This window comes from Thalassophryne amazonica, chromosome 19 (genome assembly GCF_902500255.1).
Source record: "Thalassophryne amazonica chromosome 19, fThaAma1.1, whole genome shotgun sequence".
NCBI lineage: Eukaryota > Metazoa > Chordata > Actinopteri > Batrachoidiformes > Batrachoididae > Thalassophryne > Thalassophryne amazonica.
In genome coordinates, this window is record NC_047121.1 from 10,322,385 (window position 1) to 10,348,462 (window position 26,078).

A 26,078-nucleotide genomic window follows, 5' to 3' on the forward strand; every position below is an offset into this window, starting at 1 on the left:
GTACAGTAACTTAAAATGGCAAGGGAGTCATGAAGGCCTGGATCCTAGTCTAGAGTGTTGCAAACTCAGACACTCAGACTCATCGCTCATTCGCTGAAGTGCTGCAATCAGAGCGTCCATCGATTCCGCAAGATCACAGAATCATCAAATCTCCAATGCACCCCCTGATGTCCCAGTTCTCCCTCTACTACCTCATTTCTAAACAATGTCATCAGTGGGATCCCACGTATTCAGGAGTTTCCTTTAAGAGGTCACTGAAGTGGCCAGACATAGTTGTGTCAGCAGAGTGGGATTAGACTGTGCAGTATATTAAACCTATCATTTGTTATTGATAAAAGTCTGGGGAGTTTAAAACCCAGTATTTATTGGAATGTGAAGTGGAGACCAGGGGCTATGTGTATGTGAATATAAACACACAAGACACTATTCAGACAGGATGACGATAACAAACCTGGAACAAGTAAAAAAAGCTAACTTCACTTACAGTCAAAAGCAATGCCTTCTGTATATCAAAGGAAAAATCATTGAAATATAGTGGAAAAAATGACCAGGACATCATAGACAAGATATCATCTGTTAATGTGTCACTGTTGTGGTCAGAAGCTGAGTTTAAGAGTCAAAGATATCATGCATTCAGATATCTTCTGTAGCCAGCACCAAGTATTTATTTGGCTTTCCTGTTGAATTTGGGTTGAGTGGAGCATTAAGTGATAAACCTGAGCCCTTGTAACAAGGATGGTCATACCCACCAGGAGTTGGGGTATGAGCCAGAAACTCATCAAACTGAGCCAGTACCTCAGTGTGTGCTAACCACAGAGCCCTCATCGTCTTCAGAATTTCTGAGTAATAGTACCCAGTGTGGCAATAAGGCAAGCAAAGGAATAATTGCAAACAGTGTCTCTGAAAGAAGATCCTCCTAAAAACAAGCACATGTTTGAGTTGAGTCCAGCTGAAATTAGTGAGTGAATCCATCATGGAGAGAATGGTCAGTGAGGAGCAGCGTGATGCACTGCTGTGGAATAATGCTTTATAAAAACACTGATAAATGATGTGCCATAAAGAAAGTATTAGTCTCTAAGAATGGCATGTGTTCTACTGTGGAACAACTTTGATGTGGGTTGTCTCACCGGATAATTTGTTTCTACCTGGCTCCACAAGTCCTCATTTATTTCTTTGATTTCTTGAGATTGATGGTTTCCATGGAATCCTGTAGCAGTTACTCCCTGGAAATTGTTCTTTCTTTATTCTAGTAAATCCTTTTCCATGTTTTTAACGTGTCATAATATTTGCTGTTCTCCAGCCACACAGAAAATGACATTTTAATGTTTGACCAATTATCTAGAATTATCATAGACATTACATTGCTAGGGACCATTTTCTAAAAGTTAAGCACGTTTTTCTAAACCTTTCCTGGCTTCCATTGACTGGCTTTGTCTATGTCTTTCCACACTGTAGCATGTTGTACATCCATCGTGACAATGTTTACTTTTTGTATTAGTGTTGTGACACTTTGTGGTGATTCTTGTGTCCGGTTTTGATGAGGTTGTGGCAGTTTCTTGCAACATTGCTGTGGTCTAGTTTTGCTGTTGTGACTGGCAGTGTCCTTGTAGTGTTGTGACTACATGGTGCTCAGTGCACCTTTTGAGCTCAGTGGCCAAGGACCATCACGAACTGCGCTTCATGCATTGGTTTATAAATCTTGACAATACCCCACTCGAGACTTATGGCAACTTATACAAAAATGTCTACACTAAGGTCTTCTTCAGATTCATCTGGCAAAACCTGTCTAATTTCAGCTAATTTTGCTCAGCAGTACATGCTGTACCTTTTCATTTATGATCTGAATAGATGTATTGTCATGATCGGTTGATTTTGTCAACCGAAGTTGCTTCCCTCAAGATACAACACACTCATTTTTACTGTGGTCAACTCTTTCTCTAAAATGGTCCATTTCATTCCCTTGTGAAAACTGCCTTCTCCCAAAGAAAACGCTGAAGCTCTGGCTCAAAATGTTTTCCACCAGCATGAACTCCCCAGAGATATGGTCTCTGATTGGGGTCCTCAGTGTTTTTCTAAATTTAGGATTTAGTTCTGCAGGTGGATTTAGTTCTGCAGGTGGATCAGTTCAGTCAAATACGCCTACAGAACATAGTGCTGAGATGTTTCCTGGCCAGGCAGCCCTCATTGTAGAATAACAGTTTGGTTTAGGTTGACTACATTCTGGAATGGCCATCTCAGTCCCCAGACCTGAATATTGTTGAAAAGCTGTGGTGTGATTTTAAGTGGGCTGTCCATGCTCGGAAACCAACAAACCTGACTGAACTGGAGATGTTTTGTAAAAAAGAATTATCCAAAATACCTTCAGCCAGAATCCAGACTCTCATCGGAAGCTATGGGAAGCATTTAGAGGCTCTTATTTCTGCAAAAGGAGGATCTATTAAATATTGATGTATTTTTTCTATTGGGGTGCCCACATTTATGCACATTTAAATAATTATTGCACACTTTCTGTGAATACTAGAAACTTCATTTCAGTTATCAAATATCAGTGTGTTCATCTGCTACATGATATATTTAACTGAACTTGCTGATCCAAACAACCAGTGATTTATAACGGAAAATCATGGAAATCATCAGCCCAAACGTTTACATACAACTGTATATATATTGCACTTGGATGCCAATTAAACAACTGCAAATTATAAAGAAGACAGTGCTCATACTGTATGGCCGAGAGTATTTTAGCATTGTTTTATATTTTAAAGGTCCATCATTGTTTATGCTGCATCAATGAACCTTGAGGTCTTGCTGTCCAATAACAGCCTTTTGCACTCTGTGGCAGGGAATAAGAAACAAATGAAGGTAATCATATATGCCCATTCCTCAAGGCAGTGGAAGACAAAAAATAGGCCCTTAGATTATCACCATATTGAGAGCATAGCTGCAGAGTTCGTGCCACAGACTACTATTCCTGTTTATACAGGCCCCAAGAATTTATAAATGAAAAAACACAGTCAAACCAAGAATCTGTCCTTCATTATTATGTTTTAATTTATCACAACTGCACAGCCAAACAAGCTGAAAAGTAGCATTTGTTGTGTGGGCCGCTGAAGAGGAGGTACTGCTGGCCCACCACCACCAGAGGGCGCCCTGCTTGGAGTGCGGGCTCCAAGCACGAGAGGGCGCCAGACCCAGAAGAAGTGACAGCTGTCACTCATCCTCTGCACCAGCTGTCACTCGTTATCATCACTACCATAAAAGCCGGACTGCAACTCCACCTCCCCACCGAGAAATCGACTACCAGTACCAAGGTACACTTCTCTGCTGTGATTATTGCGAATAATAATCTGATCTGTTTTGCAGCTGTTTTTCCTGTTGGTATTCCTTATCTGGGATTTTTGGCGTTTGGTGTGACTGCGACAGCTTCGCCTCACACCCCAAAACTGATAAGTGGTTGACCAGGAGCTGCACGAGTGTGTGGGATTTGGAGGTGGAGGTGCTCCCTCCCAACTGTGTTTGGACTGTAAATTACTGAGTGTGCAGACTCACACTCATACATCATCTTTCTGTTTTCTGCCAGCAGTACCAGGGTCGACAGCCGAAGACAGAGGCCACCTGGGGACTCGGGACTTGGCGGCTCCGGTGTTCTTCAGACCGTTGGTGGTGGAGGCCGTGTGGGACGCGGCTTCTCTCTCGTCGGGCGTCTTCTATCTTCGAGCCTGCCCACACGTCACCTGGTGTTTATTGACTGTGAGAATTACGACACATTTCGTTGTGTATTATCACAACATTAAATTGTTACCTTTTGGCTTACTCATTGTCCGTTCATTTGCGCCCCCTGTTGTGGGTCCGTGCTACGACACCTTCACAACAGCATTTTGTACATTATCTGAGTAAATGATCACTGGTTCTGTTTATTCGGTATCAATTAACACTAAATACACATCTGAGTATTACTGAGAAACATCAAGTAATTATGACAATGTTGGATTTTGCATGTTGGAAAAATACAGTACATTCTTGAGAAAAATCTGAACAAATCACTTCACTAACTGCAAATAAAGTGATGTCACTCTTGGTGTGGATACAGTGACCATAGTCAGGTACAGAAGTATTTCAACAGTGTCACAGTTTTTGTCATTTTGCCTCTGCACTGCCACCTCAATGCAACGGCCAACATGTGCTTGTAGCTTCACTTCAAGGGGTTTGACAAAATTTAGAATGCACCATTTAGTGATTATAGCCATTTTTATACACAGTCCATCCATTTTCAGAGGCCATAAGTAATTGGACAAATTAAATATAAGTATTATTTTTTTATTAGAAATGATCACATTTATAGCCAGGAAAGGCCAACAGAAGACATGCTACAAGCACAAATCTGCCCCTGTCATAATATAATGAACAGTTAAAGGTTAAAGCGTTGTCCACAGTGATATGACCGTATCATAATATAGGTAATAAAGTAACACAACAGGCAATTGGAGAAGAGCCACATCCACATCATGCTCCTTGCAGCAGTGCAACGATCTGTGGTTTCATGCATGATTTGTACGAAGGCTAACTTGAGTTGCCCAAGACACCCGTACTGTACATTAACTGGTAGAGGGGCATATATGAGGACAGGACTCCTTGCAGAAAATGCATTTTTCTTTCATTGTTTCTGCCATGGTTCTCGACCGGAAAAAGGTGCTTTGCCCTCTTCAGGTCGGTGGAGTGTTGTTGCCTCAAGTGGAGGAGTTTAAGTATCTCGGGGTCTTGTTCACGAGTGAGGGACGGATGGAGCGTGAGATTGATAGATGGATCGGTGCAGCATCTGCAGTGATGCGGTCGCTGTATCGGACCGTTGTGGTGAAGAGAGAGCTGAGTAGGGGGGCAAAGCTCTTGATTTACCGATCGATCTACGTTCCGATCCTCACCTATGGTCATGAGATTTGGCTCATGACCGAAAGAACGAGATCGCGAGTACAAGCGGCCGAGATGAGTTTCCTCCGCAGGGTGGCTGGGCGCTCCATTAGAGATAGGGTGAGGAGCTCGGTCACTCGGGAGGAGCTCGGAGTCGAGCCGCTGCTCCTCCACGTCGAAAGGAGTCAGTTGAGGTGGCTCGGGCATCTTTTCCGGATGCCCCCTGGACGCCTCGCTGGAGAGGTGTTCCGGGCACGTCCCACTGGGAGGAGGCCCCGGGGAAGACCCAGGACACGCTGGAGGGACTACATCTCTCGGCTGGCTTGGGAACGCCTTGGGGTTCCCCCGGAGGAGCTGGAGGAGGTGTGTGGATCGGGAGGTCTGGGTGGCTTTGCTTGAGCTGCTGCCCCCGTGACCTGACTCCGGATAAAGCGGAAGAAAATGGATGGATGGATGGATGGATGGATGGATGTTTCTGTTTTGTTTTTTTTTTGCTTGCTGCTGTTCTTGTTTCAGCAATGGATCATCAGCCTCCTCCTTAGTGAAATTCATTATAGAAGTATGATTTTTATGATCTGCATATTTCAGAGGGTGCACTTATAAACTACAGGATTTGCAGACACACAATGTTTGAGCTCCGACTCATGTAACACAGCTCCGTTTCACCAAAAGACAGGCTCATATCACAGTTACAACATACGGTGCATCTGGAAAGTATTCACAGCACTTCACTTTTTCAACATTTTGTTATGTTACAGCCGTATTCCAAAATGAATGAAATTCATTTTTTCCCTCAAAATTCTACACACAGTACCCCAGAATGACATTGTAAAGTTTTTTGTTTTGTTTTGTTTTTAGATTTTTGCAAATTTATTAAAAATTTTTTTTTAAAACCTAAGAAATCTTATGTGCATAAGTATTCACAGCCTTTGCCATGAAGCTCAAAACTGAGCTCAGGTGCATCCTGTTTCCACTGATCATCCTTAAGGGCCCCTTCACACATAGTGCAAATTTGGTCAATTTGCGCATGAAGCAGGAATTGTGTGCAAAATGTGTAAAATCGTAGCTGCCTCATACGCCTGTTGCTACATCTATTTGCGCACACCAGTGGCTGAAAGACAGTGTGCACTGTGCGAACCCATCGATCCCTCTTGCGGCAGGTGTTGGCCAAATTCCAGGTGACACACACAAACATCTAACACCGCTCGTTTGGCACTTAGGAAATGTGTGGCCATTCGCACTATTAATATGACAACTGTCAGCAGACAATCACTGTCATACTGGCAGTGAAATTTGTCTAAGTGCCCCACGAGTGTGGCTTTGGTGTGTGCAATAAACTGACAGGAGGTGTGGCCATTGACAGAAGCAGTTTTGGAGATCTGTTGATCCGGACATCCCAGCTGGACAACATGTTCTGTGTTTGGACAGACATGGACTAACAACTGCCCACTGTGATGCACGTGTGTCTGCTTGCTGTTATCACGTGGACATAAATAAAAACACATATTGCTTGCCGATGGGCTGCAGTGAGCGTGCACTGCAGCCCATTGACCGGCTGCCCCCAGGTTGAAACGGACCATCAGATCATAACATGCAGCGGGCGATCTGACTGTCGCATCACCCACGTCAGCTCTGTTCCACATGACGCGGCAGGACACACGCGCGGGCTGGCTGATCACGAGCCAGCAGATATTGTCATGATCAGAGCACACTGCTTCTCATTCATGTCATTTCATGACTGTACGTCAGTGACCATGGGTCATCTACAGAGCAACAGATGGATCATATTTGTATTGCCCGCTTGATAAATGCAGTGTTTTTATATGGTGCGTGGTTTTAGTTTTTTTTTTATATGTCCATGTCCTTTCTGATATCAGGGAGTTTCCCACAGCTTTCACAGGACAGCAATGGTAGTTCAGTGGTAAAGTTTCTGACTGAAAATCAGAGCTTTTGGAAGGCGTGGGTTTGATTCCCGTGGGTGGCAATGTAATTTTTTTTTTATTTTCAACCACATCGCGTAGCTGCTGTGAAAAGCTACTGTGTTCTCGTGTGCATGGAACTGTCACAGTATGTATTTTTTATTTATTTTTTTTCTTCACAGCAGCTGCATGATGTGGTTACACATTGCGCAGCTGCTGGCACTGTGTTCCCACGTGCAAGAACCATTGCACCGGCATCGTGCACGCTTCCCCATCAGTGCAATGTTTTGTGGTTCGCTCATACGAGCTCTACCACCATGAGTCACCCTGGAGTTGTACGTATTTGCACTATGTGTGAAGGGGCCCTAAGATCTTTCTATGGCTGAGGTCCCAGTGAGCACAGTGGCCTCCATCATCCGTAAATGGAAGAAGTTTAGATCTACCAGGAGTCTTCCCAGAGCTGGCTGCCCATCTGAACTGAGCAATCAGGGGAGAAGGACCTTAGTCAGGGAAGTGACCAAGACCCTGATGGTCACTCTGTCAGAGCTCCAGCATTCCTCTGTGGAGTGAGGAGAACCTTCCATAAAGACAACCATCTCTGCAGCATCCATCAATCAGGCCTGTATGGTAGAGTGACCAGACAGAAGCCACTCCTTTGTAAAAGGCACATGGCAGCCCGCCTGGAGTTTGCCAAAAGGCACCTGAAGGACTCTCAGTCCATGAGAAACAAAATTCTCTGGTCTGATGAGACAAGGAATGGTGCCATACTTCGAACAAAGCATCATGGTGGTAGCATCATGCTGTGGGGATGTTTATCAGTGGGAGGAACTGAGAGACTATCATGGTTGAGGGAAAGATGAATGCATCAATGTACAGAGGCATCAATGTACAAAGACATCCTGGACGAAAACCTGCTCCAGAGTGCTCTTGACCTCAGACTGGGGCAACAGTTCATCTTTCAGCAGGACAATGACCCAAAGCACACAGCCAAGATATCAAAGGAGTGGCTTCAGGACAACTCTGTGAATGTCCTTGAGTGGCCCAGCCAGAGCCCAGACCTGAGTCTGATTGAACATCTCTGGAGAGATCTGAAAATGGCTGTGCACTGACGCTCCCCATCCAACATGATGGAGCTTGAGAGGTGCAGCAAAGAGGAATGGACAAAACTGCCCAAAGATTTACATGTGATTTCTTAGTTTTTTGTTTTTAATAAATTTGCAAAAACTTAAAAAAAAAAACAACTTCATCATTTTGTCATTATGGGGTGTTGTGAGTAGAATTTTGAGAGAAAAATATGAGTTTTCTCCATTTTGGAACAAGACTGTAACACAAAATATGGAAAAAGTGAAGTGCTGTGAATACTTTCCGGATGCACTGTATGCTTAGGCAAGTTGTTGTTTGTCTTTTGGCTGCCTATAGTTGCTCGTGACCAACACACCGAATCCGTATTGCAATTTCTCACAGATTTTATGCTGGATGCCCTTCCTGACAGAACTCCAGCTCAACATGGAGAAACAGATTTTATTGTTTTGGCAGTGATGTGCTGGATAGTACATAACATCACATTACAAGAGCAGCATGTTTTTTTACTCATCTTTAAAAATAATATTAATCCAACCTCACTCAGAAGCTGGGGTTTAAATCAAATCAAATCAATTTTATTTATATAGCGCCAAATCACAACAAACAGTTGCCCCAAGGCGCTTTATATTGTAAGGCAATTATAAGGCAAGGTTTAGAGACCTTTGCTGAGTTCCTGATTAGGAAATTGGACTTCTGGTGGTGTTATCTTTTATTTTTCCTTTTAGGAAATTGGAAATTCCAAGTGCCCATCTGCATTGAGTTTACAAAACATTAGATGTGTTTGTGCTGGATAACAGGATCGTTTCTGACTATTTTGGCGTCCTTTTTCACCTGCATCTCTTCACCCTTGAATCCCAAATACTCATACACAAATTCAGTATATTCATCACGTGTGATTGGTGGCACAGTATGTTATCTTAAGCCTACTGAAGCTAAAGTAAATATAAGAATAGCTCACTCTTATTTTAAATTCTGTTTGTACTGGGTTTCTTGGAATTTACCAGTCACAAAAACAGGTTTCTGTTATTTAAGCATAAGCCAATGACAATCTGAAAGCCTGAGCACCATCAGTTTTTGTAATATATTACATTCAAAACAGCAGTATGGTGTAGTTAAAAATATTTCACATTCTAACTTCTGTAGTAGTAGCGGTGTCAGACATTTTTCTTTTGCGAAAATAACGGAACAGTAAGGTCGTATTTTGTACCCCTTGTATTTAATTTCTGCTAAAATTTGTTGAAGCAGCAAGAATAGTCATGACACATTCCTTCCCTGTAAAACATCTGTGGTTTGTCAGCACTTGAAGCATGGAAAAGAAAAATTAGGAAAGTTGGCTAAAGGTATATGTGATCTCATTACCCCACAAATTATGTTCGGCCAACATAATATGATGTCATATCACTCCGAGATATTTGTGGAATGCTGCTTTACAAGAGTCAAATGGAGTGCATTTCCCTCAAGAAACGCTCAAGCTGATTTGTTGAGGTTGGCTGTTGTAACGTGCGCCTGCGAGATGCCTACTGGTTTCAATCAGGGTTTTCCAAAAGGAGCGAAGTAGCATTCCTGTCTGTCTCACTGTTAATCTCACATAATCACTGTCTTGTGTATGTCTGTGGTTTAGAGCAGCTATGTCACAAAGGTCCAAAATATTTTCATAAATTCATTAGAAATGACTGTAAAACGTTGGAATTTCCCTCCCACTGAACTTCTGCAGAGTAAAGCAGGTCTGTAATCAGAGTTGTAGTGCCTTGATGCTCGGCTTTGGCCTTCAAATGGTCAAATGCCTATTTTCCCAGGTCTTAGCCTTTTTGGGGCACATGGAGTTTTTCTTGTAGAGGACACCGTGTACAACGTTGTGCAACACATTATCTCTCTGGAGAGTACTGACTAGGGAAATACATTTCAAGATAGATGTGTTTGACATAACAATTTTGTCTCAGAAGTTATAGATACATTTTAAGCTACGTAGTATGTGGACGACACCATTTTTGGAGCTTTGCTTCTGTCTTTATCCTCCAAGTTGTCTGAAGAAAACTGACTGCAAAATTGATTACTTTTCCACAGTGATCCTGGCCTTGTCATTGGATGGCTGATGTATAAAAATGGCTGTAATTCCTAAATACTTAATGTGATATTTTTGTTAAAACCCTTAAGTTAAAGGTAAAGTCTACAGTACAAGCAAGGATCCAAAATTACAAGAAATGTGTTGCTGTCTGAAAGAAGCGCCACCCTGACTTTATTAGAAACACTTCAGGCATCATCAAACACAACTTGGAAGATTAGAGATTTAATCTGATGTATTTATAGCACATTTCAAATACAATCTAGGTACCTAAACAATCTGTACAATGCAGAATACTACTTTTCCTGCACTCTAAAAAATGAACCGCTGTCTCCAACAAGAAAAAAAATGATGTAACAATTTGTATAGGTTTTCTTTAAGTTATTTCAATTTAGGGCCCTGTACCACTAGTGTTTAGGGGGATTTGCGTATGGATTGCGCACAGAATTGGCCCATATTCGCCAAATATCCGTGTAACATGCTTGTATGAGTTGGCCGTCATCCGAACACGCCCGTGATCATCCGGAGAGGCATGCATGTCCGCCAGGATTTTTGAGTAGCTCAAAAATCTGGATGCGGATAACATCCGCCTTACATACTCCATACATACACAATACATACTCACTCTATGTGCTGTACATCTGCCATTAACCGCTGATATCCGCAACTGACTGGGATTTGCAGCTTGGCAGCGGACCAGGACAGTGTGTAAAACAGATATATATCGTGCCCATCATGTCCACATCACAAACTAAAATATGATGTAGCGAATGCATACAGATTGGCCACGAATAAAGCGTATCTGCTTTGCAGCTGATTTGTGGACAATCTGTGAATGCATAACAAACACGTAAACCCAGAGTACTATATGTGGCAGAAAGCGACATACCTGCCAGTCAGTGACAGTCCGGCTGTGTAGATCCACAAAGACGTAATAGCTGCTGCAATCCAGGACTTTTATTTAACACTAACAAAAGGAAGAGTCTGTTTTCTGTGACACTCTCAAAAAAAAAAAAAAAAAAAAAAAAAACACGGTCTCACACCCTGAGCGGCTTCCCCCCTCCCGCTCCCCAAACTCATGAACAGTTAACCCTCGCATGACAAAATGAACATTAACTCTGTGATCAACTTGTCCAAGTCCAGCAAATGCTCCAGAGCCTGTGTTGTTGGTGTGAATAGTGATGCCGAAACGAGCTAGTGCGCTTATTTTATGGCCGCAATGCAGATGCTGTGCATGCGCAACATGTGCGCTCGCTCCTTTTGGCATCACTATTGCAGCCATTTTCACCATTTATGTTGCGGATGAAAACAAACGCCCACAATTTGTATACTCAATTCATGTGCAATTAATCCTCTCCCCAGTGGGACAGGGCCCTTAACTAGAGAAGTCTTGTGGCATTAACTCAGTTGAAGTTTCTTTTTTAGAGTGTAGAAACAGCTCCTGCCCTGAAGTTATTTTCATGATATTCTTTGTTTTTATTAATCTCTACTTATTTATGTCTTGGCCTTGATTACATGACTGTAATGTCTTATACAATTAGTTCAGAGATGATTTGTTTCACAGTACAACAGGACAGTATTTTTTCCATATATAGTTTCGTTGTGATTGAGTATATGCAGATCATCAGGTGCACTGTGTCTGCTCTGTACTAAGTACTGGGACTTTCTTGACAAACGGCATCATTACTCACATCTGCATCTTTTGGTTTGTTGGATTCTTAGCAACATTACTCAAAAACTGATGAAATGGTTTCTTTTGAAATTTGGTGAACAGGTTCAGCCTGACCTGAAATGTAATAATTGCAGTTAGTGTTGTGTGGGCCGCCAGAAGAGGAGGTACTGCTGGCCCACCACCAGAGGGCGCCCTGTCTGGAGTGCGGGCTCCAGGCACCAGAGGGCGCAGCCGCCTCACAGGAGCAGCCAGGGTGACAGCTGTCACGCATCACCTGCAACAGCTGTTACCAATCATCTGATCGGCAGGAGTATATCAGCAGGACGACATCTCCACCTCTTTGCCGAGATATCGTTCTACCTGGAAGGTAACGTACCTCAGCTGTCTGCTTGACAATATCCTTTGTGACTTTTGTGCATTATCTTTTGGACTGTTTTTCCAACGAGAGGTGGAGGTAGCTTTCCTGCCGTGCTGATTCCTGGGTGCAAAAGCATCCTCATTCACTTGCTTTTTGTTCCTTGCCAGCAGTACCAGATCCGACACACGGAGGCAGTGGCCACCTGGGAGTTCGGGACTTGGCAGCTCCAGTATTCCCGGGGTCTGGTGGCGGAGGAAATCGTGTGGTTCCGGTTCTGCTTTGGACAGGCGTCTCCTATCTTCGAGCCTGCCCACACGACACCTTGTGAATTGACTATTGTCTATTGTTGCAATCTGTTGTATTTGTTGTGCACATTCACAACAGTAAAGTGTTGTTATTTGACCTATTCCATTGTCCGTTCATTTGCGCCCCCTGTTGTGGGTCCGTGTACCTACACTTTCCCAACAGTTAGGTCCATATGTATCTGGACACAGATTCCCAATGCAGGAATGACAAGCCTGTTTGTGTTTGTTATAATTGGCTGCTGTGTTGTTGCATATCGAGGTGTGAGTTATTTCCTCTTGAATTAAATTTACAAGGCAGCGGATAAAAGTCTTTGGGCACTATTTTACACTCAGCACCCAGCGTAGTGCATGTGGCATTGTTAGTTGCCCTGAACTGAAACCCAGGACTAAAGTCACTGCAACCACATAATATTAATATGTCTGTGTATCATGAATGCTGTTGGCAAAAAAAAGCCTCACCCCTCCTCTAGCGTTCTCTCTCTCTCTCTCTCTCTCTCTCTCTCTCTCATAGGCAGGTGACATTATATGCATAAATTGCATGAAAAAGTGAAAACAACACATAAATAAGAGTAAGCACTCATGACAAAAATAAGACACAACATGCTTGGACGTCACCATGTTGACCATGATGGTCTAGTGGTTAAAGCGTTGGGATTGAGACCAGAGGATCCTTGGTTCAAATCCCAGCCTGACCAGAAAATCACTAAGGGCCCTTGGGCAAGATCCTTAATCCCCAAGTGTAGTGAGTACCTCGTATGGCAGCACATCGGGGTGAATGTGAGGCATTAGTTGTAAAGCGCTTTGAGTGTCTGATGTAGATGGAAATGTAAATGCAGTCTGTTTACCATTTACCATTCAATGTATGATTGGACAAAGAGGCGGAGCGTGGACAAGACCTGGTGGGACAAATGAGCTCAGATTCAAAGACAAGTGAAGCAATGACAAACCGGTGAACTTTTGTTCAGGTGGTTTACGTAACGGATGATTCGAATGTGGATTATAAAATGTATGATATATAGTTTCATACGTATTGTCAAAAAAAAGCAGATTACAGACATAAGCCTCATTTCTGTCATATGCAGTTAGTCAATTATACAATTAGTCCATTGTTCGATTCCATTTTATTTGACTGGATTTTATATTTGTACTAGGGGTCTATACTGGATCACGATATTCTCAACGTACCAGTATAATATGTTCGGGATGTGTACCGGTAATCCCATCCCCGTATTTTCGATGCATCAGCATTGGATGCTGCATCCCATTAGTCCACTGTTTGTTTTTTGCAGCGCCCCAGATTTGGGAAAAAAATTAGTTGGCATCATCTCGCTGTGTCTCACCGTGCAGCGGCAACGCAATGAACAAGAGCAACACATCACATCAGCAGCGAGTTTTACAAACATACTGTATTTACTGTTTTTCTTTCAAAATCTGTGCAAACTGAAGCTAGAATGGCATGTCTTCTTTTTGAATAAATTCCTTTTCTCTTCCACTCCACAATAAAGCTATAGCTAAAAGTTGATGAGTTAATAGTGAAAGTCAATCAAATGTTGGACCCATTGCTGTTTTTTTTTTTGTTTTTTTTAGTTTCTCTTGTTAACAAACAGTAAATTTTATAACTGCTACAGTGTGTATGTGCATTTTTCATCACTCTGGTTCCACTTTGGTCCACAGCATTTTAAATTGTGTGTGTTGGGCCTTGTAGTCCATGAGCCAATAGTCAATTTTGACCTAATCAGTTCTATTTAAGGCAGAGGTCTCAAACTGGTTCCAGAAAGGGCCGAGAGGGTGCAGGCTTTCTGTGCAACCACCCACTCCAGCAGGTGATTTCACTGATTAACATCACTTTGAGCAGGTGGAATCAGTTAATCAGTGAAATCACCTGCTGGAGTGGGTGGTTGCACAGAAAGCCTGCACCCTCTCGGCCCTTTCTGGAACCAGTTTGAGACCTCTGATTTAAGGGGACTAAACTACACTTACAGTCCAGCCTCAGTGGACCATGACCTACACAAAAATGTATTGTGGCATCTCAGGCTGGTAGCAGTAGCCAAGTGGAGGTCAATGAAGAATCAAACAGGAGTCAAAATTTTAAAATGCTCCATTCATATTGAAAGTATACTACATTATTGTCTGATCATAGCGATTCCAAAAAGGTGTAGTTGGTGCTATGGGGGAAAAAACAGCAAAAATTATTTTTTTCCATTTGTACAGGGGTCAAAAGATAAAGTTGCTCTGATTTTGATTAAACAAAGTGATACAAAGTATTGGTTGAGTTAACGGGATGAATAAAAGGAATAGTTTTGACTGTGTTGAATGTTTGGTCTCCAAAGTAAAGGTCCAACAATGTCGACGTCCATTGGATTGCATGACATATGTTACCCCGTAATTTGATAATTATGCATAAAAGATGGTGTCGACTATTCCTTTTTAAAACTCTATTAACTCAACTAATAATTTGCGTCACCTTTTACAGAAATTGGAGCAACTTTAACTTTAGACCCCTGTACAAACTGAAACTGACCTTTGCAACTATTTTTACTTCTTTTTTTCTGTACAACATTCAGATGGTCCAAAGTGTACCTTTTTGGAGATACACTGAAGCTGGATTGTAAGTGCAGTTTAGTCCTCTTAAGTGGTGCTGACAACCTGGTTGGTCCGTGGACTACTGGGCCATTTTGGATGAGATCCTAATAAAATTAGATTTTTTTTTTTAAGCAGTTGCTGCTCATTTTTGCATGTCCAGGTTTGGACAGGTGCACTATTGGTGTATTTTACTTTATTTCCAAGATATCAACCCTTGAAGAGCTCTTGTACAAATTATCAGACAAGATACATGTCACAAACATAAATTAATGTCAAGTGTCCAGAGTAAATGATCAGAACTCTGAATCACCTCACATCAGCTGTGAATGCAATCACGTTAAAAGTTTGGTAGCTTTTGATTTCAAGGATGCTGCATATAGCTTCATTCTGGAACATTAGGGTTTTGTCTTTATGTTGTTTTTCTGTTTTGTTTGTGTTTTTTCCTGGGTGCTGTTGTCATTGTCATTTTTCCACTCAGGTCCACAGTTATCAATGGGAAAGCGAGAAGCCTTTGAAATTTTCAGAAGGGACCATGAGAGCAGTCAAACTATACAAGACAATAATAACCTGCTCAAACAGAGGTTAGTGACAAACTAAACTTTACACAAAAGTGTGATTTTTCTTTTTCCTTTTTGTTCTTTTTGACCATTTAGTTTTTTCATCCAGATGGCAAATTTGCTGCAAGTGCTAATTATAGAAAACTTTCCTATAACCCAGTTATTTTCCAGGGACTTTTGTATATAACAGGACATTTTTGTGAGGAAATTGTTGGAGAATTGAAACCACATGCGTGAAACCACACATATCTGTGAATGCAGCATGTTTGCGGAACACAAGTTTGATTCTTAGTCAATAATGGGAAAATGTAACCAACAGAAAAACCTTAAAGGTCATGAGATTGATCGTTTTGGAATAATTTATAGAAATATTTTTGAAAAACCTTTCTGTGTAAGAGATGTAAAAAATGAAAGAAAGAATCAGATCTTTTACATGAAAATGTAATGTGTGCACGTTGATGTAGATGATCATCCCACTAAGTTTCCTGATTTGCTGAAACCTTTGAGTTAGTGGTCAAACCTTTCCAGCCTTGTTCTGTCCTGTCATGACTAAATAACATCCAGACAAATGAGGGACCAGTTTTGAGAGTGGAGAAGGTTCTGGTGAAGGGCAGCGCTGACAGAGTTAAATAAAATGAAATCATCTCTGATGCCTTTGATTGTCTTTATCCAGTAGTTTTAAAGAATCCATTAATACTTCCATTCCTTTGAACAGGACAGCCGAGGCCAGAAAATATGGAGAACAACTCAAAGCGTCCATAACCAGACTCAGTAAGTTATCTCAACAAATGCTGTATTCTCAATTTTGACTCAGTTTAAATAGTGTTTTTATGTCGTTCTCCAGAGATTTCAAGAAACGTAGCATCCAAGTAATTCATCTTAGTCAGTGAAAAACATCGTGCTGTCAAATGTTATTCCAGCCTTAGGTGCACGAAACTGCATTCTTCCTGGATGAGAGGCAGTGTTTTTAGTGGAAGGTAATTCTCTCCTCTGGCTGGAAAGCTGCAGAATATTCAGCTCAGCCTTTTTCTTTTCCATTTTCAAAGCCCTGCTTGGAAATTTTATATTACCAGAATGTGAAAATGGTATACAGTCATATAGGCAAAAGCCTGATGGATGATCCCTCATGGATCTACACTGCATGAAGATCAGTCACACAGGAGAGGGTGAGAGGTTGAACCTACAGAGAGAGATTCATTTTGGAACCTGCAAAGTTCTGTTAAGGGTCACAGGGCTGCTGGAGAAAGTCTGAGTACGTCCTGGACAAGCTGTCAGTCTGTCGTAGGTCACACATATTCACACTCTCACATGCATGGGTAGAACATGCAAACTCCACACAGAAAGGACCAGATCAGGTTTAAACTGGGGACCTTCTTGCCTTGAGGCATCAGCACTAACCGTTGACCCACTGTGGTTCCCCTACAGAGACAGCAATGTCTAAGCATTTAATTTAGCATTGTTGTTAGCGTACAATATGGATTTCAAACATAATCCCACTTGAGCCAAATACAGTTGGGGTCAGAACTTTACATACATTCATCATGGACATGACTGCCACAGCATTATGGGGCTTTCATGGTTTTTTTGTTTGTTTTTTTTTATTGTTCTTTTTCTGGGGCAGAAAAACTGCACAAAATATAGCTTTAATAGACAATCCCCAAGAATTTGATGCATTAGCATTTTAAGTTTTCAGAAATCAACACAGCGTCAAAAAAATGTGCAGCACACCAAATGTAGTTGTGATAATGGACAAAAACCATCACCTCACCAGGAAGTGATCAGCCGGTCACTCTCTAGCATAATCAGCATTAAGGCAGCTGGGCATGGTGGTGTTCTAGGACATGCATGTGCCAGCCTTCTTGCCACAGTATTCATAAATATTTTCAAAGTGTCACTACAACAAGCCGTAGTCCTGACCTGTCTGAAAACCACCATCACTGTCTCTGTGCCCAAGACCTGAGCAGTCACAAGACCTCGGTTTCCCTCACACCAGCATTTGTTAGGATACTGTTTGTTGACGCTAGTTCTGCATTCAGCTCCATCACCTTGAGCAAACTGGCCAACAAATTGCTGACAAATTATTCTAGGAACCTCTATCTATCTGTGGATCAGGACCTTTTTGACCAACAAACCCCAGCAGGTCAGGGTGCCATTTCAACAGTGTTTTCCCCCAAGGCTGTGTCCTCAGTTGACTCTTTTATGCCCTCATTACTCAAGACTATACTGGTGTCTGCAGTTCAAACACTCTCATCAAATTTGACCATAGTGGGTTTGATATCCAGCAATAATGAAATGGCACAGAAGCAGGAGGTCCATAAACTGTCTTTGTATGGTTTCTGGATGGTCTGTTTTTTTTATTTTAGTGTTTTTGTTTTTTTTGTTTTGGGGGGGGGGGGTTGGTTAAAATGTGTGTTAAATTGATATAATCTGTCTTTCCTAGAGAAGCTGAAGAAGCAGATCGAGATACGACGAAAGCAAAGGGCAATATATGGTAAGATCAAGCTGTGATTGGATGTTCATAAACATCCATTGAATGTCCTACTTAATGACTGATCTGGCATCCATACAAACACTAGCTTGCCATTTGTAGTACATTCTACTGTGACTCCACTCTTCACCTCTTGGTTGTCCTTTGAGCCATCAGTCATTGTGATCACTGGGCTCCAAAGGTGGATTGGCCATTGGGAGTACCAGGATTTTGGCTGCCTTTTTTTTTTTTTTTTGCTGCACATTGCCATGGTAACTGGCCCAAGGATAGACATGCACTGGCCCACAGAGCTCAGCTGCAGCCTGTAGACACAGCATAGGCCCAGTGGCTTGTCTGTCAAAAGAATACGTGACCCAATTGTGGCCATATGATAGGCTACAGATTCCCAGGAGTCCCACCCACATATATTCTAACCCCCCCCCCCCCCCCCCCCCATACAAATCACCTTTAATGATGGGCAGTCCTGATGAGAGAGAGAGAAAGAAAACAGCAGAATATGAAACAAAAGCACGTTACAAAATGTAGAAAAAAAGACCCAGAAAGGCGGTGCAAAAAAAAAAAAAACGGAGGGAAAAGAAAACAAACACCTCTCATGACTGATGCTGCTAAGAGCAGAAAAATTTCAGAGATGTTTGCTGCGGGGGCCAGCCTTACAGGGGCACTTGTAGATCCCTCTCAGCAGCAGCAGGTGGTGTCAGAGTCAGTCAGTGAAAGTGACAATGAAGCTCCCGCTGCCATGGAGGTGGTACAGGAGCAGAAGGAGATTTGGTGGCAGTGGCGATGATAGCAGGTGTGTGCTAGCATGGTGTGGATAAACACTCATTGATATAAAGGTTTAGCTTTTCATATAAATGAAAATCCCCCCCCCCCTTTCCATTTACACCTACAGGTCCAACCGACCAGCATACTGTGTGGTCATCGTTTATTTTATTCAAGACTCCAGAATATAAAGTAGTGTTATTAAAGGCTTGTGTGCTTATATGTATTTCATGTATGTTGGTACAGTATCTGCATGCAGACTGTGGTGGTTGCCAGACTTAACCAAAAAGTCCAGGGCTGAATTTGTGTCCCAGTCCAGCCCTGCTGGGCTCTATATCTATGTGGTTATGGAGCTACAACATTCTGTCTCTTTTTTATCTGTTTTATTATTTTACTTCTGTTTTAATTATGTATTTTAATTGTTTTTAAATTCATTTTTAATTATTTATTTAAATTTTATGTTGAATTGTTTCATGTAAGGCGCCTTGAGACGGCTTTTGCTGTGATTTGGCACATTATAAGCTAATTAAATTGACATTGAATTGAATTGTCTCTGCATGTTTGACAATTCCTTGTTGTGCTTTATTATTATTATTATTATTATTATTATTATGACTGTTTTTGTCAGTGTGACCAATGCAGATGGTCACCCTGCCTGAGATTTCTTTCTGTAAAACAAGCAAAAAATAAAATCACTTAAGGGACCACTGTTTCTAACGTGCTTGATCTGGAGGTGGGTCCAGTTTAAACCTGTGTATTGCCTTGTTGTCCTGTGTTGGGATTATCCGCAGTATATAAATAAATTGAATAGAATTCAGTGACAGAAGAGAATATTGAAAGTGTAAAGACAAAAGTAGGATTAGCACCTGTTTGAGTGGAGACGGGTTTATCCGTCAGATCACCTTCTGATGGGGTTGATCAGAACAAAACTCTTCAGACTGTTGCCCCTCCATGGCACATAGTGTGATATTGCTAAGACGGATTGTGTTTAAGCATTTTGGCACTGTGGTCCAGTCAGAGGGTGTGGTGGACGCCCAACACGTGGGTGCTTTTGTACAGTGAGCGCAGCAGCGGCCACTTCAAAGGCATTGCAGTAGGCCTTCATCCCCGAACAACACAGTGACCAAAGTCTGGGCGGTGCAGCTCTGAGACACCGTCATTTATTCTTTCCTGCTTCTTTTGATCAGCGGCATAAATGCTTTGATGAGGAAATCTGGTTGTAAAGCGCACAAACATTTCTCTCCAGTTCAGGCACCAAAGGTTATTTTTAGTGCTCCATCACAGCGGTCTGACTCCTATTGTACTACTAAAGGTTGTCTTTGAAGGATTTGCATCCACACAACACAAACATATGAACAACATCTGGAGAGTCTGAGTTTAAACAACAAAGCAAGGAAACATTTTTGAACTTTCGAGAGTGTATTTGGGATTTTGTCTGTTGGCAAAAAACAAAGAAGCTGAAAATGATGTCCTATTCTATTTTAGCTGTAATGGAGAATCACAAAGAGTGTGAAGAGGACATAGACCCGGAAGAAGCAAACCTGCTGAAATGCTTTGATGCTGAGAAAAAAGTGTGAGTGCAGGAAAATAAATATGTGCAATATTTTCATGATATTTTCATGTTGTCCCGAGACTCATTTTAGATTTATTGGACAGAGCAGCAGATGCAGTAGAAGATGGATGTAAGATACATTTGCGGCTACTAATATCTCTTTATCAGTTACAAGGACACTGAAGCCATTCTGAAGGATTTCAGGAGCATGATTGAGTACCTGAAGCTGATGCTCGAGAGGTCAAATGTCAAGCTGCAGAAGGACTTCCAGGAATGGTGGAAGGATCAGGCCTCCAGGTTGCAGGTGAGCGATCTAACCTCTCTCCTGTCCATATGACAACACCACATAAAGCTTCTGTGAGCGTGACGTACTGACTGGGCTGGTGTGTCAAACATACGTTTTTGATATTGTTCAGGAGGGCTCATCTGTTCATTTTTGTCTGCATTTATGGTTAAATTTTTTGTTTCTGTTTTGGCTGACTATTGGTCTCTACGGACGTTCCTCACTGTAAGGTGATATGTATGTGTGTCTGACTTTAGAGACTTTTATTGCACCAGTCTGACCTGTGCAGTCTCTGTTCAGCATCATGTATAATTGGTCCTGTTGGAGAGACATGTAGGAGGATGATGCATAGAAACATGTTTAATGGAATTCCATGTGACCTAAACAAGGGCCTGGAGACGCAACTTAGACACAAAGCGGCAATAACGTGGAGGAGTACTGTTCGCAACGGTTTAGTTTGGTGTTTCCTTTTTGACATAGACATCATGTTTTTGAGATTTTCAGTGACTTTGTTATAATTCATCAAATTTAGTTCAAATTTTTACTGGACTGGGCAGCACACTGGTGTCATAGTCATCACTGGTGTGATAGGGTGCCACGATATCGGCTGTGCCATACTGTCAGCACTGTGAGAAATTAGCAGAATGAACACTTCCACCAAACCAGAAACATTTTTTACTGATGCCAAGGAAAAAACACAGATGAAATCGTAAAAATAACACAAAATATCAGCAATCATTTCAGTGCGTCCACATTTCTGGTCAGAACTGCACCACTGAGGCTGTCAAAACTCCTGGATTTTATTTTATTTTTTCCCCTGTTGTGCTCCACATGTGAGTCAAATGACTGTTTAAACCTTTCTGACAGATGTAACTGGCTATAAACTCATTTCCACATAGAAATATGATATATTTATATACGAATAAGCTGTGCTTCTGTTGTGTGAACCAGTGGACTTTTGCACTGCCCACTCATTAAAGCTTAAAGCTGCACTCCCATTGCCGATTTCTGGCCCTGATTGTCTTTCTGATTCCAAAAGTAAAGATATCAAGCCCAGTCTGTTACTACAGTAGTCCAAATTTTTTGTCACACCATTACATGCTGCCCTGAAACAGACTGGCATCCTGTCCAGGGTGTACACCGCCTCTCACCCTATGACTGCTGGGATTGGCTCCAGCTCCCCCCCACCCACCCCAAACACCAGTTTTACTTACATATTTGTGTGCTTGAGGTTTAATGTTAAACAGTCCAACATCTTTAATTTAATTTAATTTAATTAGCTTATAATGTGCCAAATCACAGCAAAAGCCATCTCAAGGCACCTTACATGAAAATGAATAAAAAAAAAAATTCAAATACATAAATAGTACATACATACATATTCTTCTTCACAGACTAAGGTTAATTATGGAGTTCCACAAGGTTCTGTGCTAGGACCAATTTTATTCACTTTATACGTGCTTCCCTTAGGCAGTATTATTAGACGGCATTGCTTAAATTTTTATTGTTACGCAGATGATACCCAGCTTTATCTATCCATGAAGCCAGACGACACACACCAATTAGCTAAACTGCAGGATTGTCTTACAGACATAAAGACATGGATGACCTCTAATTTCCTGCTTTTAAACTCAGATAAAACTGAAGTTATTGTATTTGGCCCCACAAATCTTAGAAACATGGTGTCTAACCAGATCCTTACTCTGGATGGCATTACCCTGACCTCTAGTAATACTGTGAGAAATCTTGGAGTCATTTTTGATCAGGATATGTCATTCAATGCGCATATTAAACAAATATGTAGGACTGCTTTTTTGCATTTACGCAATATCTCTAAAATTAGAAAGGTCTTGTCTCAGAGTGATGCTGAAAAACTAATTCATGCATTTATTTCCTCTAGGCTGGACTATTGTAATTCATTATTATCAGGTTGTCCTAAAAGTTCCCTGAAAAGCCTTCAGTTAATTCAAAATGCTGCAGCTAGAGTACTAACGGGGACTAGAAGGAGAGAGCATATCTCATCCATATTGGCCTCTCTTCATTGGCTTCCTGTTAATTCTAGAGTAGAATTTAAAATTCTTCTTCTTACTTATAAGGTTTTGAATAATCAGGTCCCATCTTATCTTAGGGACCTCATAGTACCATATCACCCCAATAGAGCGCTTCGCTCTCAGACTGCAGGCTTACTTGTAGTTCCTAGGGTTTGTAAGAGTAGAATGGGAGGCAGAGCCTTCAGCTTTCAGGCTCCTCTCCTGTGGAACCAGCTCCCAATTCAGATCAGGCAGACAGACACCCTCTCTACTTTTAAGATTAGGCTTAAAACTGTCCTTTTTGCTAAAGCTTATAGTTAGGGCTGGATCAGGTGACCCTGAACCATCCCTTAGTTATGCTGCTATAGACTTAGACTGCTGGGGGGTTCCCATGATGCCCTGAGTGTTTCTTTCTCTTTTTGCTCTGTATGCACCACTCTGCATTTAATCATTAGTGATTGATCTCTGCTCCCCTCCACAGCATGTCTTTTTCCTGGTTCTCTCCCTCAGCCCCAACCAGTCCCAGCAGAAGACTGCCCCTCCCTGAGCCTGGTTCTGCTGGAGGTTTCTTCTTGTTAAAAGGGAGTTTTTCCTTCCCACTGTCACCAAGTGCTTGCTCACAGGGGGTCGTTTTGACCGTTGGGGTTTTTACGTAATTAGTGTATGGCCTTGCCTTACAATATAAAGCGCCTTGGGGCAACTGTTTGTTGTGATTTGGTGCTATATAAATAAAATTGATTGATTGATTGATAAATAAAAACAGAAGTTAAATAATAAAACAAATAAAAATAAAAACTATCCATCAGAAAGAGAATAAAAATAGGTTTTGAGTCTTGACTTAAAAATGTCCACAGACTCAGACTGCCTCACGGTCGCAGGAAGACTGTTCCACAGGGTGGGTGCACGATACTAAAAGGCTCTTTGACCTGCTGACTTCTTCTTCACCCTGGGAACACAGAGAAGCCCAACATCCTGTGACTGCAAAGCCCGGGCCGGCACGTAGAGTTCCACCAGATCAGCCAAATAAGATGGCGCCAGTCCATGAACAACCTTATAAGTCAATAAAACCTTAAAATCTGCTCTCACAGAGACAGGGAGCCAGTGCAAAGATGCCAAAATGGGTGTGATATGTTCAGACCTTCTGCTATGTGTCAGACGTCTGGCGGCAGCGTTCTGAACCAGCTGAAGACCCCTAATGCTGGACTGTGGTAACCCTGACAATAGAACATTACAATAATCTAGTCTAGAAGAAACAAAAGCATGAATCAGGGTCTCAGCATCAGCCCTGGACAGGATGGGGCGGATCCTCGCTATATTTCTCAGATGGAAAAAAGCAGTCCTAGTAACATCCCTGATGTGGAGGTCAAAAGACAACATGGGATCAAAAATTACCCCAAGGTTCCTCATTTTTTCTGTATGATGTATGACACAGGAACCCAGGCTGAGCGCCAGCTGGACAAACTGATGCCGATGTCTCGCTGGACCAAGAACCATCATTTCAGTCTTATCAAAGTTTAAAAGTAGGAAGTTACTAGACATCCAACTTCTCACTGATAGAAGACAGTCCTCCAGGGATTTTATGGGAGTGAGATTTCCCACAGTTATCGGCATGTACAACTGAGTATCTTTAGGTTGTTTTCACAGACATGGTCCTGCTATAAACATCCTTTCAGTGGGACCTACGCTCAGTATTTTTTAATCAAAATCTACATGTATTTTTATGCTAATATGGTGCTATAGTACCTCACTGTCCAAACAGCAAAAAATACTGTGATATCAATCTTGCTTCATAGCACCTATTTGTAAATCTTATCATGTCAAAGAGTATCATAGATTCAAGAGGCAAAGCTCAATAGAACGCCCCATCACGACAGATTTGCCCATGGCTGTGTTCTGTTACCACAACGTTGGACTGTCAAAAACCCGTCAGACCACATGATGTGGCTGTTGGAAGAAGCCAAGATCACCATGGCTGCTACAGGTTTGAACTTTTTCTGTCTTTTCCTCATACTTTGATGTAAAAATAATAATAATAATAATAATAAATACTTTTATCAACTGCTTACACCCAAAAAGCGAATGCTTAAACTAAAACTTGAAATCCAAAACTTCTTGTAAGAGTAGCTGAAACACAATGTGACAATACCTTAAACACATTTTCTGCTTTGCACTTTGCTTGCAATTCCTCAACACAGTTGTTGCAGAATATTACACACAGTTTCCTACATTAGACACTGAACTCAAAGATAAAATATGTTGTTATCATTGGGAAAACACTTTTAATAAAAATGCAAAACACATCTGGTACAGTTTTTTTAAATTGCTAAAACACATTTTACAAAACTCTCCCCCATTTTCTCAAAACGCTAAACACAACACACTTTTCTAAAGCTACATACACAAAACCACACTTTCTCTTTTCAAAACACAAACTCACACCAAAACAGCTGCTCAAAGCCTGCAAAAATGTAAACACTATATGCACCATTACACACTACAACAAAACGACTGAAAACACAATGTTCAGTGTGTGAGAATGTCCTTTTTACATTTGTTCGCAACTGCCAAAACATAGTAACATAGTATCTGTATCTGAACAGTATCTGTTCTCAAAATATATTACTGTAGAGTATGTAGCATTCGTAGATTTGTGTGTTTCATATGAACAGTATATAAATCTACAGAGAATACAGTATGTACACTACTGTACTGTATCACAACTCAATGCAAACACTACAGAGGATCCATTACACACAATACTCATTGAAAACACAATGTTCAGGGTGTGATGGTTTTTTTTTTCATTTATTGAACTATACTACACACAAACACACACACACACACACACACACACATCATTGTGCGGCATCATGTTGTCGAGCTGGGTCAGGCCACAGGACCTCATCTACGTCGCAGCCATGATGGTGCGAGTTTGCCTTGTTCTCCCTCCTTGGCCTGCTCCTCTCCTTCTTCTGACTCTAACTCCTCTTCCTCTGATTCTGCCTCTGTCCATTGTGGTACTGTATACATTTGGAACCTTCAGCAAACTGTGCACTCTGAACTGGCTTCTGTAGGTGTGGTCACATCATTTGCAACAAGTGTCTACAATTCTGAATCGTTATGTTTAATGAATGAAGCCAGGTGTGTACATTGTGTTCAGGTTTTTCTGACTGTAGCAAGCATTTTGCATCACTTGAGCTTTAAATTGAGAATATGAGCAGAGTTTTATGCAACTTGTGTTTTAGCAAGGCAAAATACACTCAACAAAAATATAAATGCAACACTTTTGGTTTTGCTCCCATTTTGTATGAGATGAACTCAAAGATCTAAAACTTTTTCCACATACACAATATCACCATTTCCCTCAAATATTGTTCACAAACCAGTCTAAATCTGTGATAGTGAGCACTTCTCCTTTGCTGAGATAATCCATCCCACCTCACAGGTGTGCCATATCAGGATGCTGATTAGACACCATGATTAGTGCACAGGTGTGCCTTAGACTGTCCACAATAAAAGGCC

At 41.6% G+C, this 26,078-nt stretch overlaps 1 protein-coding gene across 1 annotated transcript in view; it reads left to right on the plus strand.

The window, feature by feature from the left end:
- kif6 (kinesin family member 6) overlaps positions 1 to 26,078 on the plus strand; it is a 267,960-nt gene that overhangs the window by 222,883 nt on the left and 18,999 nt on the right. The window contains exons 16-20 of the mRNA XM_034159854.1: positions 15,366 to 15,468; positions 16,160 to 16,215; positions 17,885 to 17,935; positions 20,177 to 20,264; positions 20,412 to 20,547. Coding sequence (XP_034015745.1) covers positions 15,366 to 15,468; positions 16,160 to 16,215; positions 17,885 to 17,935; positions 20,177 to 20,264; positions 20,412 to 20,547 — 434 coding nt within the window. The remainder of the gene's footprint in view (positions 1 to 15,365; positions 15,469 to 16,159; positions 16,216 to 17,884; positions 17,936 to 20,176; positions 20,265 to 20,411; positions 20,548 to 26,078) is intronic.